The sequence below is a fragment of the Camelus bactrianus genome, chromosome 2, assembly GCF_048773025.1.
Source record: "Camelus bactrianus isolate YW-2024 breed Bactrian camel chromosome 2, ASM4877302v1, whole genome shotgun sequence".
Classification (NCBI taxonomy): Eukaryota; Metazoa; Chordata; class Mammalia; order Artiodactyla; family Camelidae; genus Camelus; species Camelus bactrianus.
The window spans coordinates 98,299,060-98,317,796 of record NC_133540.1 but is presented as its reverse complement, the minus strand read 5'-3'; the positions used below and the strand labels follow the sequence as shown (position 1 = coordinate 98,317,796).

The window sequence follows — 18,737 nt, the reverse complement described above, 5'->3', positions numbered from 1 at the left end:
AGTGCGTGTTTAGCATGCACGAAGTCTTGGAATCAATCCCCAGTACCTCTATTAAAATAAAATTGAAAAAATAAAATCTAATTATCCCCCTCCTCAAAAAAAAGAGTAAAAATTTAAAAAATAACTAAATGAGCACTTTAAAAAAAGGCTTTCACTGTGGGTCCAGTTACAACATTCTTAGTATTTCCTAAAATTCTATGAAACTCTATGACTGAGAGTAACTAGGGAAACCTCAAAAGAGGGATTACTCTTCCCAGCTTGTAGCAAAGTCTGAATCTACATGCCAAGGCTGTGAGCCTCACCAAATGTTACTCTTATTGGCTAATTTGAAAATCCTGCAATTGCTTGCTAACAATGGGAGTTTGGAGGGGAAGAAGCTGTGCACAGTGCGCCTAATCTAAGTTCCCACCCTTCCAGGCTGCTGACTGTACACCACAGGATCAGGTTTTTCAAAGCATCCAAGCACAGAAGCAGGGCAGGGCTCCCGTGGTTAGGAGCCAACTGGGTGTGGTGAGGAGAAGCACAAATGGACAAGCAGGGGCGAGACCTGCTTTGCACAGAATTCAGCACACTGGCACCGTAAACAATTGATTATTTAGCAAATGCATATGGGAAGCAATGAGGAGCTGAAACAGTATGGGGGAGGGGCTGAGGGGGAGACATGGATGGTATCTAGGGAGTTGAGCAGCCTGCAACTCTAAAGCAGTACAAATTCCATGTCTACTCTTTATCAGCTGTGTTACCTTCCTTGGGCTGGTTAACTAACCTCTCCAACCTTCAGTTTCTTCAGCCATAAATTGGGGATGACAACATCAATGCAGAATTCTTGAAAGGATTAGATGTAGGTAAAGCTCTTAGCACAGTGCCACTTACAGAGCAATTAGTTAACAACAGCAGCATTAAAAAAATGCCTGACCAGTAAAGCTTGATTTACAGCTGCAGTTCCTCTTAACCCAGAAGACATGTCATAAAGGATTGTTCAGGGCCACCAATATCCTCACCCTTTGAACAACAGCACATGTTTAAGAGGTTTGGCTGTAGTTTATGGATATAGTTGGAGGCATGAAGCAGCTTCTCTGAGCATCCTTCCCAGCACGTCAGAGGCCTGCTTTTTTCTCACCTATTTGTTTGCCTGCCACGCAAATTGTTGGACTATTTAATAATAACATTAAATGGGGTTCTTCAAGTTTATGTAGTCTTTCAATAAATTATAAAACACTTTCTTATACATAATTCGTATTTTGTCTTGAAAACACAGGTATGCAGGATGGGAATTGTTATTCTCATATACAAAGGAGTGAGGTTCTGTCACTTGCCCACTACCACACACGGCTGGGCTGTCTGACCTGTAGGCATCCCTGTGTTGTACTGGTATTGACTGTAAGCCTACAGTTGGGAGTTAGATGAGAAAAAAAAAGTAGAATGTGAACACTGATACATCCTTTCTCTCTTTTTCCCTTCAGGGTTGGGTGTGCAGGTTACCCCACAAAAATCTGGAAATAAATTCCCAAAACTTCCTTTTATGGCCCATCTAGAAATGTTGCAACACACAAAACAATCAAAAGAAAATATTGACTGAATGTCATGTGTCTCTTTGAAGAATACATTCAGATACATGAATGTCTCCTTAGAAAACAGCCTCTAAGCTAGATGAGGCTTGCCAACAAAACTGAAGTTTGACAGAATAAATTTCAAAACAAATTGCATGTTCCCAGAAACTCTTTACTTGAAGCCATTATTTACTGAGCTACAACTATTCTTTGAAGATTTTTCTCATGTAAGATTTTTAATATTTTATTTTTTATCTGTGGACCTTTTAAAGATCCTTTCTTTTCTATTTGGTAAAAGTGTTTTGAAGAACTATTCAGATAATCACATACACAATAAAATAATAGTTAATGTGAAAATTAATGATTTTTTAAAATGTATCAGTTAATGTAAAAAATTTCAGAGTGAATTACTAAGTTCTCCTCAAAAGGTGCACAGCCTCCAAATCCAATAAAACCTTAGTTTATCTTGATGGTGTTTAGATGAGTGCTTTAAAATTCATCCTTTTAGTACTGCAGACATAAAACTGATTCTATCTAAAGGCATTCCAGAATTTTAAGTACAATGCAAAAGCTTGTATGCTGATTAATATCCATCACATGGTATGGATCCATTGACACTCCTCAAGCAATTTGAAATATTATTCCTAAATGTCATCTGTTGTGATCCTGGTCATGCTTTTCCATCTAATGCCTCTAGCTTGCTGCACGTGATCCTCTGCAGGCTAAGGAACTGGTTGAGGAGGGAAAAACAGCACTGTTCAAGGCTGCTTCTCCACCCCGGCCAGGATGACTTTCTGGAGGGACTACGTAAAGCACAGGCACTGCACCCTGGCCAGACCACGTAGGGGTTACACCCAGGCACACAGCTGACTGTGCTGGAAGAGGCTGAGCCAGGAGCCTCTGCTGAGCCCTCTTCTCTGTCCAGGAGGCTAGTGATACTGATTGAGAAAGTGAAGACACTTAAGGCTAACTCTGCTATATCTGCACTCAGAGAGAGAACTGCAGACAGAAGCAGCTGCGTCCAGTAGAGACGGTGTAAGGGGAACACTTAGTTCCCAGTCCCTGTGTTCCCATGTACAGGCATCCCTCCCTCCCCAACCCTCTCTTCACCCTTTCCTGTGGGGAGAGGAGTGAGTTACCTGACAGATGCCTGGGAGGAGGAAGGAGGGCATGCTCTGTTGTTCGGCCCTGTCCTCTTAGCGAGCCAGCTCTCTGGCCGGTTGTCCTTGCCTGGTCTCTGCCCTGTGGCAGACAACCTGATTCTGGCAGGAGGCTTGAGTCACTGTCCAATCTCAGTTTAATTTTAGGGGTAGATTAACAAACACACTTGGCATCAGATCTAAGGTCACACTCATCAACTGACTTTAGTTACAATACTTTGCTCTCCATAAGTCTAACTCTGTAAGTTCATCTCTCCATGGGTTTCAAACTCAATTGAGGGATAGGATATTAGCTCCCCAAATACAGCAGAAGATACATTATTTTTAATCTAACACAGAATTTGATTTTGGAATTAGTACTTAAATTTTCAAAATATGTGTATATTACCTGCAAACCTATTTTACTTAAAGATAAAAGCCTAGCACTTTACAACAGAAACTCATAGCACTGATAATTACCTGCAGATGATATAATAATTTCTAATATGCTGACATGTTTTAATAGGCCTATACAATAATGACAGGTCCAAAGGGAGAAACATAGTATTTCAGCACTACAGAAATGCTTACGTCACTACGGAACACTGCCATTTGGAATTACCTGAGGCTGAGAATCCATGGACAGGAAAGACGAACAAGCATCACCTATCTGTAGAAAACAACAATGCCAGTTACATCTTGGAAACAGACAGAAGACAGCAAAAAATGGAAAGCAGATCTTACAAAGTCAAGTTACATATGTAACATTAACTGAAATTCCACGACAGTTCAGGACTCTGGATTTGGGAGAGAAGAGTCTTAACTTTTGAAGGAAGTCCTAGAATTGGGATTTCCCCAACATTTGCCCACAGCCACAGGGGTACCTGCCTCCACTAGTAGTCAGTAGGGATCATCAGAGAGCAAGTATAAGGATGCTTCAAACATTGAGAGGGAAAAGCTTCTAATACAATTCAGCCTGAGAAATGTGAGTAGTGACCAAAGAATGGCCTCAAAATTAAGGTGCACCCTGCAATCGTGGTCCTTTACAACACAGAGATTTAATCACACCATTGAAATTAACATGATACTAGCATACATGGGAAATGACAACTAGCACACCATAAGAACTCTTACATAACATGGGGCATCTTCCAGTTCTCAACCAAGGAGCCAGCTTTAGAAAACAGTTCTATTTTGCAATGAAGGTTTATTGAATTACAGTTGGCAACCAGCTGTTATCAGCCTTTATCCTGAAAAGAAAACTTGAAAGCCAGTAGTATGAGAGATTTATATTCATCATTAAAAACTGTGCTGAGACATTAAGCACTAAACTGGATGTCTGGAGTTATTTATGGTATTTATTTCTTTGGTGGCCTTTTAAAATGGTACTGAGTCTTATCTGTCTGGGATGATTTAGGCTGAGTCCTGTTTATGGCATAACATCTCAGGGGCCCCCTTCTAGTTCCACAATTCTTTGTTGATCAGTTTCATTTAATTTCCATTCTCACACCAAACTGAAGGGGGATAATCGTACTCTTTAGTCATAATTCTCAAGCTCCTTACTGTTTCCAGGTCGAACATGAACTAAAATAAATAATTCTCTAATTTAGTAGAAGAGCATAAGTTTTTGTCTCCTTTTTACACTCACAGAACTTGTCCTCTTCTCTATATATCACAGATATTTAGGGAATTGTTTTATTCTGCTTGTCCCTTGTGTCCACCCTCCTGCTCCCTCTTCCATGCCATACAAACCCAGAATCATGGATTCAGACACACACACACACTCACACACACTCATGCGGTGAACTTCTTGAGGGTGGGGGCTATCTAACTTGCCCAAATAAGTGTTCAATAAATATTCTTTAATTAAGTTGCATTGAGTTTGGGGGGTAAAAAATTTAAAAAGAAGTCATTTGAGAGGGGGAAGTCAAAAGCACCATAACAGGTAATGAAACTCCCCAATAGCTACAGCCCTAGGAAATACTTTTTAATTAAAAAATTTTACATAGTCTTTTATGTTACACAAAAAAATTAGTGAATCTGTTTGACTATATACTGCCTCACAAGTTTGAGAATATGACATTTTTACACTCATTTCTACTTTCATTGTTACCATCAGGAATTTAGTCTTTCACCTACTGAAAAAAAAAGGGTTCTCCCTCATAGTCCCCCCACTTCTAAGCTTTGTATTGTGACCAGTGCTTAATATATCACTGCCAAATGCAGTTTAGTTTGCTTCAGTAGGTCGGAGGGAGTGCTCCCTCCCGATATTTCTGTGATGTTTAGGTAAGACATTACATGCTCCAGGGGAGAGCTGTCCACCCCCAGCCCAGGCTGCCCATCTGTGTGAAGTGGTTGTGTCCAAAAACAGCAAACCCTTGAACCTCTAGGCTCACTAATCAGTGCATCACTATTGCTTGAATAAAAATATCAGAATAAAAAAACACCAATTAGAAAAATTAGGAGGTAACTGCAAAACTTTTCGGCCTTTGTTCTCCTTTCTTTAAAAGGCACGGCAGCACCACTCACCCACTTTTCCTTTGGATGAGGCCTTGTTCCTTTTACTCAGCTTATGGCCCTAATGGCTTTAAGTGCTGCTAACTGCTTTTGAGAACTCTGTAGAGTCCATTGATGAATCTATTTCAAAATGGTTAGGTCTCTACACGGATTGAAAAGTATGTATTTCTAGTGTTTGAATACATTCGTAATTTTTAAAACCTCTAGCAGAAAGCTTAACTCTATGTTCTTAGCATCTTAACTTCTTTTAATATCTCTTTCTAGAAAAGAATTTCCAGTGCTTTTACAACTTTGAGTTTTCTTTCCCCAGAATTATCATCTAGAAGTTTTTTCAAAGATTTTCCAAAGAAATAGAGCTAAAGTAAATGTTAAAATCTATTTTAATGTTAAAATTATTAAAATTAATAATTTTAATAAATACACTCAGTTATCAATAATTTATTATTTCAATAATTATTTATATTTATAAATAATTTTATAATTCATAAATATAAATAACAACTATAATTTATAAATATAAATAATAAATATAATTTATTATTATAAATATTGTAATAATAAATATAAATTGTTTATAAATATAATTATTAATAATTTAATAATTTTAATAAGATTGAAATTATTAAAACTAATAATTAAAATTAATGTCAAGCTAAAATAAAATGTTTCTGTATTCTATTACATTTCTATATTCTACATTAATATCTGTTCTCTAAATTATTGTTTGTCCTGCTTATATATTTCTAGGATGTACTATGATATACCAAGGCAGAGACCCTTAACATTGACTTTACGAACTTCAATGCTATTAAAGACTCAGTACTTGGCCCTTATCATGGATCTTATCTTTTCCCTTATGGTCTTGTTAGGGATGGCTTAGGTACAAAGGGTATTCTCCTCAGTTCAGAGCTTGCTTTCATGATTGGACTTGTTTAATTTACTCATTCTTTTCTATTTTCATTTCCTGCTCCTATTCCATCCTCCCATAGGCAACTCTTCTAATGTATTTGATGTGTATCCTCCATTTATGTTCTTGTAAAATCTGTGCTGTGTGCATGGATGGTATTTTTCTTACTTTTTTCAACTTAACACTATACTTTGAGATCTATCCATGCTTCTGGACACATCTAGTATGTTGCCCCTAACTGCCATGGAGTACTTTATAATATGTACCCACCACATGTTGCCTACCCATTTCCCAGTGATAGGCAGCCAGGTTCCCTCCAATTCTTTCCATTACCTCCTTGTATCTGTCCTCCACATATGGATTTGTAGGTGAATACATTTGTGCTATGTTCCCAGCAGAGGGAGTGCTAGACCATAGGGGTATCTGGGTGGCATTCCAGATGGCTTCACCAGTTGACTCTCTCATCAGCAATGATGAGGATTCATACACCCCACATCCTTGCTAACATTTGCCATTATCTAGATTTCAATTTTTTACCAGTCCAACAGGTAGAAAATGACACTTTGTTGTTGTCTTAATTTTCATTTCATTGTTACCAAAGAATTTGAGTGTCTCTTTAGATACTTGCTGGCCTTTTAGGTTTCCTCTTTTATAAATTGTCTGTTCTATTCTTTGAATATTTTTACTTTGGATTCCTGTCTTTATCTAATCAGTTTAATAGAATATCTTAGATATCCTAGAAACTAATCTCTTATCAGTTTTAGACATTGTCAATATCTTTTCAAAGGCTCTTACCTTTTTCAGTGGAGTCCTTTGTTGAAAGAAATATTTACTTTTACTGTAATTCAATTCATCAGGTTTTTGTTTTTATAATTTATAACAAATTTTATTTTATTTCCCTGCTCCTAGCTCTCAACAATATTTTTCTAACAGAAAAGATATTTTCTATTAAATCTATATTTTTACCCTGTATGTTTAGATCTTTAATCCACCTAGAGCCCACTTTTGTATGGGGTGTTAGGTTTATTCTTCCCCACATAGTAAGCCAGCTTCTCAACCTACATTTGCCCAATAATCTGTCCTTTTCCCTCTGAATTTTAGTGTTATTTCTATTGTGAGTTAAGTTTATGTGTACATGCATTTCTGTCTTAGGTGGGTTTAACCCAGAAACAGACCTTGAGATAAGGATGTGGATATGAGTAGATTATTTCCAAGATGACCCAAAAAACACTGGTAGAAGAATGGAGAAGTGAAGCAGGGAAGACAAGGACTCCAATAAAGGGTACATTATCAAGCAGGTTACCACCAGTGGTAACTGAGATCAATCCGTCCAGGGAACACTGGGAGTCAGTGCAGAATACAACTCAGAGTTATCCCAACTGAGGCAGGAGGCAGCTAAGTTAGGCTGTTCTCAGTGGTGGGGGCATTTGCTCCCTGGCACTTCTGGTTTACCCCAACCACAGGCCAAGCAGGCAGAGTCACAGTTGCAAAGAGAAACAGTGAGTTTGGAGTGCCACGGAGAGCATGACAAAAGGATATGACAGTGCACTGCCAGTGTCTGCCTAACTCTCCAAGCTCTCATCTTGGTTCCATTGGTTCATTTGTCTGTTCTTGTATGGCCACTACCATACTTTTTTATTACTACTGTTTTACAGTATCTCTTGATATCTGGTAGGGCAAGTTTCCTTTCTTAGCTCTTTACATTTAAAATTTCCTTAGCTATTTGTACACTTTTATTTTTTCATATCAATTTTAGGTTAAATTTATGAAGTTTCTTTTTAAAATTGATTGGAATTCTGATTGGGATTGCATTGATTTTTATGGGACTTAATTGACTAATTTGGAGGAAAATCGGTATTTTTATTACATTAAATTAACTGTTCCATGCAAGAGCAAAGAATGTCTCTTCATATAATCACATCATCTTCTATTTTCTTTATTAAAATTTAATGTTTTTCTCCATAAAGCTATTGTATATTGTTGGTTAGGTTAATTCCTAAATTCTTACACAATGGCAACAAAAACTGTAAGAATTTAGGAATTAACCTAACCAACAATATACAATAGCTTTATGGAGAAAAACATTATGATTGGAAAACATATAAAATAGATTCTTTCTAACTTATGAAAACTTTCTTTGTCTTCTAAGTCACGATCTATTTTTTTCAATGCTCCAATTATACTCAGAATCAATATTCATACTATTTAGTGCAGGTTTTAAAAAATATTTCTAATAGCTCAAATTTATTAATTGTATTGTTAGGTCTTTGTGATATCTACCTGCATGTTACTTGCTTTAACTATCAGTTTGTAGGGAGGTATATTAAAATCTCCATCTATAAATATTCATTTATCTATTTTTCCTTGAAGTTCTATCAATTGTTAAATAAATTTTGAAGTTGTTTTGTTAATATATATTAATGATGGTTGTATCTTTTTGCTCTGTAGTAATTTATCATCATATAAGACACCACTTTGCCTGATACAGTGGTTTGTTTATTTGAATTCCATTTTATCAGATATTAAGACTGCTACTCCAATTTTCTTGCAGATCATATTTGCTTGGTACATCATGTTCCATTCTTTTATGCTTACATTTTCTTGTTTTCTGTTTTAAGTGTGACTCTTATAGAGACTATATTGCTGGATCTTTTTAAAGAATTCAGTCTGGGAATCTATCTTTTAAGTAGTGTATTTTAGCACGTTCACATTTATTGTAATTACCCTATTATTAGGATTTATTTCTTCCATCTAACTTTACCATTTACTACATTTTTGTTTCCTTTTTATCTTTCCTTAAAAATAATTATGAATATTATGATATCAGAATTTAGTAAAATCAAAGTTGTCCCAAAGCTAAATTATATCATTTCATTTTACCATGATAATTTCAAAGATAAAGTTTACACTAATTTGTGTAAGAATAATTCTTTACCTCATTCCACAATCGTAGTTCTTGTTCAGGCTGTAATCCTTGAGGTAATATTGGAGCACCTAAAAATAAAGTTTTACTCACATGTTAATTTTACAGTATTTCTTCTAAAATTACATATTTATATACAATTCAATTTTGGATGATATTTCTCATCTTCACTGTTTTCACTGTTTTTTCTACCCTCTTATTTCCACTAGGTATTTCAGCATTTGACTTAGAATAAGGAGACATAATTACTAAATAAGCCTTATTAACATTACTCTCAAGAGTGAATTACTTCTATGTCTACACAAAAACTTGTACATGAATGTGCAAAGCAGCATTATTCACAATAGCTCCAAAGTGGAAACAATCCAAATGTCCGTCACCTGTAAACAGATAAACATACAATGGGAAATTACTGGCCATAAAAGGGAATGAACTACTGATATATGTTGCAACAGAGATGAATCTCAGACATATCATGCTAAATCCAATAAGCTAGAAGCAAAAGATCAACTACTGTAGGAAGCCATTTACATGGAATGCCCAGAGAAAGCAAATCTATAGTGCTAGAAAGATTAGTGGTTGCTTGGGACTGGGTGTAGGAGTGGCGATTAACTGCAAATGGACAAAACAGACCTTTTGGGGATAATGGAAAATTGTACTGTTGTGATAGCTGCACATTTCTTTCTTTTTTCTTTTTTTTGGGTGGAAATGAATCAATATTGTATTTATTAAGGAGAAGTAAAAGTACAAAAAGGTTTGTACAACAGAGCATAAAAAAGTGATAAATCAATTCTACTTAATTCAGATTGCTTGAAGAGTTACCTGTGCTATTATGAATAAATAATGCAGGAGCAAAAATTTATTATAGACATATTTTTTTGGTTTGGATTTAGTGCTCACCCTGGTTTGACTTAAATCTTGTAAAGAATGGTATTCAACTAATTGAAATAACATTTTTTAAGTAAGACAATGCCTCTAGGGTATTCAGAATGTGATCCTGAAATAGAATTTGGATGATGAAGTATCAGGTAAAATTTATTTAAATGGTATGATGTTATAGCATGTTAACTCTGATGAGTGAGGATCTTTTTTTTTCTTCTGTTTTTTTCTTCCCACTTTTACAGAGATGTAACTGACATACAGCACTGTGTAAGTTTAAGGTTTATAGCATAATGATTTGACTTATATTGTGAAATGATACACAATAAATTTAGTTAACATCTGTCATCTCATATCGATACAAAAAAAGAAAAAAAAAGTTTCTTTTCTTTGTGATGGGAACTCTCAGGATCTCCTGTCTTAACTTTCAAATACACCACACAGCAGTGTTCACCATAGTCATCACAGGCAAATGGCTGCCCAACTCTTTAAACTGACTTAAAAATCACTGAGTTGTATACTTAAAACAGATATAGTTTATAATACATGTATACATGTATGTATCATAATCTATATCTCAATAAAGATCTTTTTAAAAAGAATAACTTCTTAAGGCCTTAGTTATTGTTGAAATAAAACGTTAACTACTTAACATCCTCTAAAAACAACATTTTCTTCATCGGTTTAATTTTCTAATTCACGCTACATAAGTTATAAATATTAAATGCAATTACTATTTATTTTCTTATATGTATACACTTGCGTTTACTAAAATCAAGAAAACATCCTTTAGAAGAAGACTGTAAATATGTCTAAGATTTCAAATGCAGTAAAATCAAATACTTAAAAAAACAGACTTAGAGAACCTTTTAAAAAATAAAGACAGCACCTGCTAACACTGATTGGTACCAGGCACTTCAACCTTCATACCAGCCTTTTAAGATAGCTATTCTCCTTATTCCCACTTTAAGATGAGGAAACTGGTATTGGTGCAAAAACAGACATATAGAGCAATGGAACAGAATAGAGAGCCCAGAAATGAACCCACAAACTTTTGGTCAACTAATCTTCGACGAAGGAGGCAAGAATATACAATGGAATAAAGACAGTCCCTTCAGCACATGGTGTTGGGAAAACTGGACAGCAGCATGTAAAACAATGAAGCTAGAACACTCCCTTACACCATACACAAAAATCAACTCAAAATGGATCAAAGACTTAAACGTAAGACAAATACAATAAACCTTCTAGAGGAAAATATAGGCAAAACATTATCTGACATACATCTCAAAAATTTTCTCCTAGAAGAAATAAAAGCAAGAATAAACAAATGGGACCTAATGAAACTTACAAGCTTCTGCACAGCAAAGGAAACCATAAGTAAAACAAAAAGACAACCTACGGAATGGGAAAAAATTTTTGCAAATGAAACTGACAAAGGCCTGATCTCCAGAATATATAAGCAGCTCATACGACTCAATAAGAAGAAAATAAACAACCCAATCCAAAAATGGGCAGAAGACCTAAACAAGCAATTCTCCAAGGAAGACATACAAATGATCAATAGGCACATGAAAAATGCTCAATATCACTAATTATCAGAGAAATGCAAATCAAAACTACAATGAGGTATCATCTCACACCAGTCAGAATGGCCATCATTCAAAAGTCCACAAAGGACAAATGCTGGAGAGGCTGTGGAGAAAAGGGAATCCTCCTACACTGCTGGTGGGAATGCAGTTTGGTGCAGCCACTGTGGAAAACAGTATGGAGACTCCTCAAAAGACTAGGAATACACTTAACATATGACCCAGGAATCCTGCTCCTGGGCTTATATCCAGAAGGAACCCTTCTTCAGGATGACACCTGCGCCCCAATGTTCATAGCAGCACTATTTACAATAGCCAAGACATGGAAACAGCCTAAATGTCCACCAACAGATGACGGGATAAAGAAGATGTGGTATATTTATACAATGGAATACTACTTAGCCATAAAAACCGACAACATAACGCCATTTGCAGCAACATGGATGCTCCTGGAGAATGTCATTCTAAGTGAAGTAAGCCAGAAAGAGAAAGAAAAATACCATATGAGATCGCTCATATGTGGGATCTAAACAACAACAACAACAACAACAACAAACAAAGCATAAATACAGAACAGAAATAGACTCATAGACATAGAATACAGACTTGTGGTTGCCAAGGGGGTGGGGGGTGGGAAGAGATAGACTGGGATTTCAAAATTGTAGAATAGATAAACAACATTATACTGTATAGCACAGGGAAATATATACAAGATCTTATGGTAGCTCACAGAGAAAGGAATGTGACAATGAATATATATATGTTCATGTATAATTGAAAAATTGTGCTCTACATTGGAACTTGACACAACATTGTAAAATGATTATAAATCAATAAAAAATGTTAAAAAAGAAAAAAAAAGATGAGGAAACTGAAGGAAAGAAGGATTAAGTAATTTGTCTCAGGAAATACATACTTAGCAGAAGCTGACTACAAACCAGGTCTGGCTGAATCCAAATCCTGATGGATTTTTTTACCCTAATTATACCACTTTCAGTCATGTCTTGCCTTGAGTTCTCACAGATTTGTACTATTATTTAATCTAAGCTCTAATAATATTAATAGTATTTAACTACATTTTCTGTACTCAGCCTTAGAAGTCACTTACTGGAGTCATGTAGTCCGTGGTAGAGAGTTGATTGATTGGAATCCTCTTACATGGGACTGCTATTCAAGGTGGACAAACAATCTTAAACACTTCTCAATTATATATTTCTCACCTTAGCACAGATGTATATCCCAAAGTTATTGTTGTCTGGTGGATATCACTCTGAGCTGATTTTGTTTTCAGGAAGGGATAAAGCTGTGCTTCTCAAATATTCATGCAAAACAACTGGTGATCTTCTAAATGAGATTCTGATTCAGTCAGCTGGGAACAGGCCCAAGAGTCTGCATTTCTAGCAAGCTCCCTGGTGCTACAGATACTGCTGGTCCATGGATAACACTGAATAGCCAGTGGAGTTAGCACTGCATTTTAGAAATAAACGGAGGATACCTCGTATTTGACAGAACTAGGTAGCTCAAACAAACGTTTTAGGTCTAAGCTCTTTAACAAGTCTGAATATTTCCAAAACAGGGATACGACTGTTCTCATGAAAAAAATCTAAAAGGCCATAGGCCCATTCCTTACAACTTGGATGCAGTACACATCTGCCGTTACTAAGAGTGAACTTTGAAAAATTGAAAAAAAAAAAGAGCAATGGAGGGAGAGAGCAGTATTTGATCTAAGAGAACCAGAGTTAACTATGATGCAAGGAAAAATACAAAGGATTCCACTTGCTGCTTGTACTTCTGATTTCTCCATTCGTCATACCACTGTTAGTTTCTGTTTGACAGGGCACGGCTGTTTAAAGAACATAATTTCATATTCTTTTTCCTCCTGGCCATCTCCTACCTCCACACTACCTTGACAAGACCGTTAAGAGTTTGCCTCCTTCCATGTCCCCAAGCTTGCATGGGCCACACCAAAATTGTCATCATGTCTAACTAGACCCAGGTACTTATATAATCAAAAGGGGTACCTTGTGGCTTTTACACAAAACATGCAAACACAGTATCAGGGTAAAAAGGGTAGAGATGCCAAAAAATTTTAATGTTTATCTATACTTTATAGAAAACCACTTATATCCTATGACCAAATCCAAAGGAAAAAATGTCCCCCTTTCTCTATTTGTTATTTATAAAGTTGATGTGATTTTTTTCCTCTCATTATATCCTAGATGTGGGCTCTCTACCATCAAATAGGAGATGCTTTCCTAAATACTGTCAGAGACAACACCACTATCTTCTACATCACAAAGCTGCACTGCTTCTGATCAGTCAGGTTCAAGATATTTATACTTCATACTATGTAGTGAAATGCAATCTTTAGTCTTATACTGTACAATTTAACTGATACAAATAATATGGATAGAGAACGTGTGCTTCTGTAAATACACTATGTGTAAGAGAAAGAAAAACAGACGATTATTCTAAAAGTGCCAATTTCCTTTTCTCATTGCTAGTACTCAACTAGCGTAGGATTTGGAAGTGAGAAATTGTCACTGCTGACTGAATTTTAAGAATTATTCCATGAGCAGGGGCCTGAGTAGGAGAAGACACTTCTTAATTAAGTCTTGGACACTTGATCACTTAATTGTCACAGGACACATCAAGTGACGGTTTGTTGCAGATATCCAAATATGCCCCTCTTTTAGGAAATTTTCTTCTTTATTTTAATGTTCTCTGAATAGTAAACCGTTTCCAGCCACAGATTCGGTGGCTTTATCTTATTGCTAGTACATAGTCTGCTAACTCATTTTTGCCAAAGATCTGTACTTATTGGCACTATTTTATTTTCCTCTGGCTTTGTGGTATGTGCTTTATTGTTTTTCGATGCATCTTTTTGCATCTTGCATAATCATTAATCTTGGTAGATTATCTCCCAGCTTTGCTTATACATGTCATGCGTACCCCCCAGTGCTATCTTTAGGGGCTCAGGACTAAGGCAGATCACCAGGGCAGATCAAAGGAGGGTAAATTCACCCTCTTTCCTCCTCATCACATTTTTAGAGAGATAAAATTAATTTTATAGTATCAAGAGCAGGTCTGAAGGGGAAAGAAGGCACAAAGGAGTAGTCTAGAGGGTCTCTGTGTAGGGTAAGAGGTATCTCCTCCCTTTGCTTGAGAAATACTGGGGATATTTATGAGACGATTGGTAGGCCGGCCGACATGCTCTTTCAGAAAGCCCAAGACTTGCCTTTTTTAGATATTAGCTCTGGCTTTTCATAGTTTCTGCTCAATCACCAGCAGCCTGAAAGTCTCCCCCACCACCCAAAAAACCAGTTATCATCCACTGATACAAAAATTACTGCAGGCATATAGCATGTAACATGCACAGAAAGTACATTTGCTTTACAGAAAAAGCCACTTTTAAAATTAGAGTTATGTTTCCTTAATAAGGTAGATAATTATTACCATCATAATTTTACCAACAACAGATTTAAAATTGAAACAGATTAACATTACTTTGCATGTCATGTTGCATTACTGCTGGGTATGTGATGGAGAAGGTTTAGGTCTCCTAGCTTCTGAATGCTTAGATTTCAAAGCCAAATTACCTTGCCTTTCAAGCAGGGAAGGTCCCCCACCCCCACCTCCAAAGCCTTAAGCAAAGGGGCAAATCAAAACAATGAGAGGACAGCAACAAAAACAAGTACATTAGGGAAGAAATATCTTCAGTTTCCCCACATCTAATTGAGGGATGGTCTAAGTGCTCTGCCAGGTCCCTGCAGTTATGGTTTCAAATCCTTAACTTCTGAACAGTCAGCCCACTGTTATCTCACTGACAGCAGAGCCGAAGGAAGCTAAGAGAACCTGTTGCGAAGCTAGAAAATTCATGGTCCTAGCAGGGCAGTGACTGGCCCTAGAGGGGCCCCTGGCTCAGGGCTGGGAGGCGAAGGATGGTCCCCTGGAGATACCTGGAAAGGTAACCTTAAGAGAACTGGGAAGTGATCTCTCCACTGGAACACATTGTATCTGCTCTATCCTGAATCCCAGGCTTCAGAAACCCCTCTCCGTCCTTGATTTTGCTTTTCCCACATCTCTCCTCTAAGCCAGGTTCAGGAAGTCCCTACTGCTATCAAACTGCATCTGCCTTTAGTGGTTTTAGCTGTAGCAATGACTGAAAGCCCGGCTTGTACACTTGCTTCCCGAGCTCTGTATGATGAGAAAGTCTCTCTACTCGTTTTCCTGATGTAATGTCTGAAAACCTATGAGGCACAGAGCCTACACTTTCGCCATCAATACTGGAAAGCTACAGCGGGGCCTGTTACTGCTCAGGATTATCTGAACAGAACCGGAGCTCACTCACCAAGGAAGCTGAGCACTTTCCAAACTCACCTGGCATCAGCAGGTGAGGTATCAACCTCACTCTAGTTTTGCTTCACCATCCAGTAATTGCAATCAAAGGAAAAACATCTTAATTTTCACTGTTTTAATTCCCGTTACCAATGGGCTACGAGAGCTGGACATCTCTAGTTGAGGGAGCTCTACAAGTTTCCACCACCTGAAGGCTGCCCAGCCTGGGGATTTCGGCCAGGCCCAGGTCCTTGCTCAAGCCGGGCTACTGGGACCTGAGCCGCTGGCTGCCCTGGGGTGGCGAACGGCGCCGCTGGTTAAGAGAGAGAACCTGGAGGGCCCCGCAGCTCCAGGGGGTGGCAAATCCCAGGAGCCAAGAGAAGAGATGAGAAAGGGAGGGCGGCGATCGCAGCAGGGAGAAGCGGCGCGGGACGCGACCGCGGCGCGGGTGCCCCGGGAGTCGCGAGGTGGGCTTACCTCGGCAGCGGCCCGCGCAACAGGCGAGCAGTAAGAGTAGCAGGAGCGGGGACGCAGCGGCCACCTGCCTTGCTGCTCTCGGCATGTTGGCTCCTGCTGGCGGCTGGGGGCCCGGGACCCTGAGCTACACCGACCCGCGCTCCACGCTATGCTGTGGCCGAGCCTCTGCGTCCCTGGCGCGCTGCTCGCCCGGCTCGGCGGCCAGACTGACCGCCCTGCGCGCTGCCAACTTTTAAATCTCGCGGACACGTGGGCTGAGGCGGCGAGGTCCCCACGCGCGTCACCTCGCCGCCCCCGGCCTCCCTCGCGTCACTCCCTACCCGCTTCCAGCCCCCGCCCCATCCCGCAGCGGGACCCGCGCCCCACGCAGAAGTTTCTGACTCAGGGTACCACGCCTTTTCGGTCTCCCCGCCCTAGGGGCTCTGAGAGAGAGGGGAATGGAATTAAAACAATGCAAGTCCATTCTCTTCTTTGAAAGGATTTGGAGCTGGATGGGGATGGCAAACCAGGCGGCCTCAAGAGGCTGGGATCCCGGTTTTCAAACTTGGTGGTTGCGACAGTCTGCCTCTGATGCCCCTTCTTCACCCTCCCGGTGAAGCCTTCTCTACCCCAACCGACTGTGCGGTGCCTCCTGTCCCACAGCTCCCGTAGCCACCTCTGTCCACGCACTTCTGTTCTGTTCCCTCTCCAATCCCCCAGCCCCTAGCACAACGCCCGGGGCGTGTTAGAGTGAAACTGGTTCAGAGGTGATGGTGTTCCCCAAATTCCTGCCAGGTCTGAGGCCTTTCCAGGAATGCAGCTGTCTGTTAAAGAAGGTCAGGAAGAAAGGACGGCTGGGGCTTGACCGCACACGTTTCTAACAGTTCTAGAAGGTCTCTGGCTGCCCTGTGGATTTCCAAGTCAACTCCTTTTTCTATGCATTTCTCCTGCTGTCACTCCCTAGCTGATGCATTCTGATTTCCAGAGTAACCTGTTTATCCCTCCCCAAACCTTCCTTCCTAAGTGGAAACATCCACCACCCCAACCCCCCCACCCCCGCCCCAGGCAGCCTCTTCCAGGACACTGGCTGATACCGGTTTAATTTCCTTCTCCAGAAAGAAATTAGATGAAACTTATCTGACCCCCTTTTGAAAGGAATGCTGAGGAAAGGATAGGAAGGAAACACATTTACATTTCTTAAGGGACATCTTTCTGTCAGGCACTCTCCCATGCGATCTCATGTAATATTCATGGTGTCTCTGGGATGTAAGAGTATTATGATTCTCATTTGACAATGCTTAGAGATAATAGGCAATCTGCCCAAAGATATCATCATGTGAGGGAACCACTGGCCATTCTACTCTGTGAAGGTGTTTCTTCTCTAAATTAGGGGCTTTAATGTACGAAACATGAACTATGCAATCCACTGCAGTCAAGGCTTGTCCTCAAAGATACAACATTTAGTAATCTTCCTAAAGGAAATGACAATTTTTTTGAAGTATAGTTGATTTATAATGTTGTGTTAGTTTCTAGTGTACAGTAGAGTGATTCAGTTATACACATATGTATTCTTTTTCATTATAGGTTATTACAAGGTATTGAATATAGTTTTCTGTGTTATACAGTAGGATCTTGTTGTTCACCTGTTTTACGTATAGTAGTTTGTATCTGCTAATCCCACTCCTAATTTATCCTTCCCCCCTCTTTCCCCTTTGGTAACCATAAGTTTGTTTTCTATGTCTGTGAGTCTCTGTTTTGTAAATAAGTTCATTTGTATCATTTTCTAGATTCCACATATAAGTGATATCATATGATATTTGTCTTTCTCTGACTTACTTCACTTAGTATGATAATCTCTAGGTCCATCCATGTTGTTGCAAATGGCATTATTTCACTCTTTTTATGGCTGAGTAGTATTCCATTATATATATATATATATATACACACACACACACACACACACACACCACATCTTCTTTATCCATTCATCTGTTAATGGATATTTAGAATACTTCCATGTCTTGGCTTTTGTAAATAGTGCTGCTATGAACACTGGGGTGCATGTATCTTTTCCAATTAGTGTTTTCTCCGAATGCATGCCCAGGAATAGTATTGCTAGATCACAAATCTCTTTTTAGTTTTTTAAGGAATCTCCATACTGCTTTCCATAGTAGCACCAAATGTTGCACCAAATTACAAAAGGAAATTACAGGGGAGAGTAAAGCTCAGCAGCAGAGTACATGCCTAGCATGCATGCGGTCCAGGGTTCAATCCCCAGTATCTCCATTAAATGAACAAACCTAATTATCTCCTCTCCACCACCACCAGAAAAAAAAAAAAAGAGGAAATTACAATTTGGTAAAGGACCCCAAACCCAGACTCAAATAGCTGTATGACAAGGCCTAATGGGATAGTGCTCTATCAGAAATACAGAGAGGC

The 18,737-nt window shown here is 38.7% G+C and overlaps 1 protein-coding gene across 1 annotated transcript in view; it reads right to left on the bottom strand.

The window, feature by feature from the left end:
• The window catches only part of NMU (neuromedin U), a 29,429-nt gene extending 12,797 nt beyond the window's left edge, over nucleotides 1-16,632 (bottom strand). Inside the window, exons 1-3 of the mRNA XM_045525011.2 lie at nucleotides 16,320-16,632; nucleotides 9,049-9,107; nucleotides 3,312-3,359 (exon numbers count right to left, since the gene is read on the bottom strand). Coding sequence (XP_045380967.1) covers nucleotides 3,312-3,359; nucleotides 9,049-9,107; nucleotides 16,320-16,404 — 192 coding nt within the window. The 5' untranslated portion in view covers nucleotides 16,405-16,632. The remainder of the gene's footprint in view (nucleotides 1-3,311; nucleotides 3,360-9,048; nucleotides 9,108-16,319) is intronic.
• Between the last annotated feature and the right edge of the window lie 2,105 nt (nucleotides 16,633-18,737).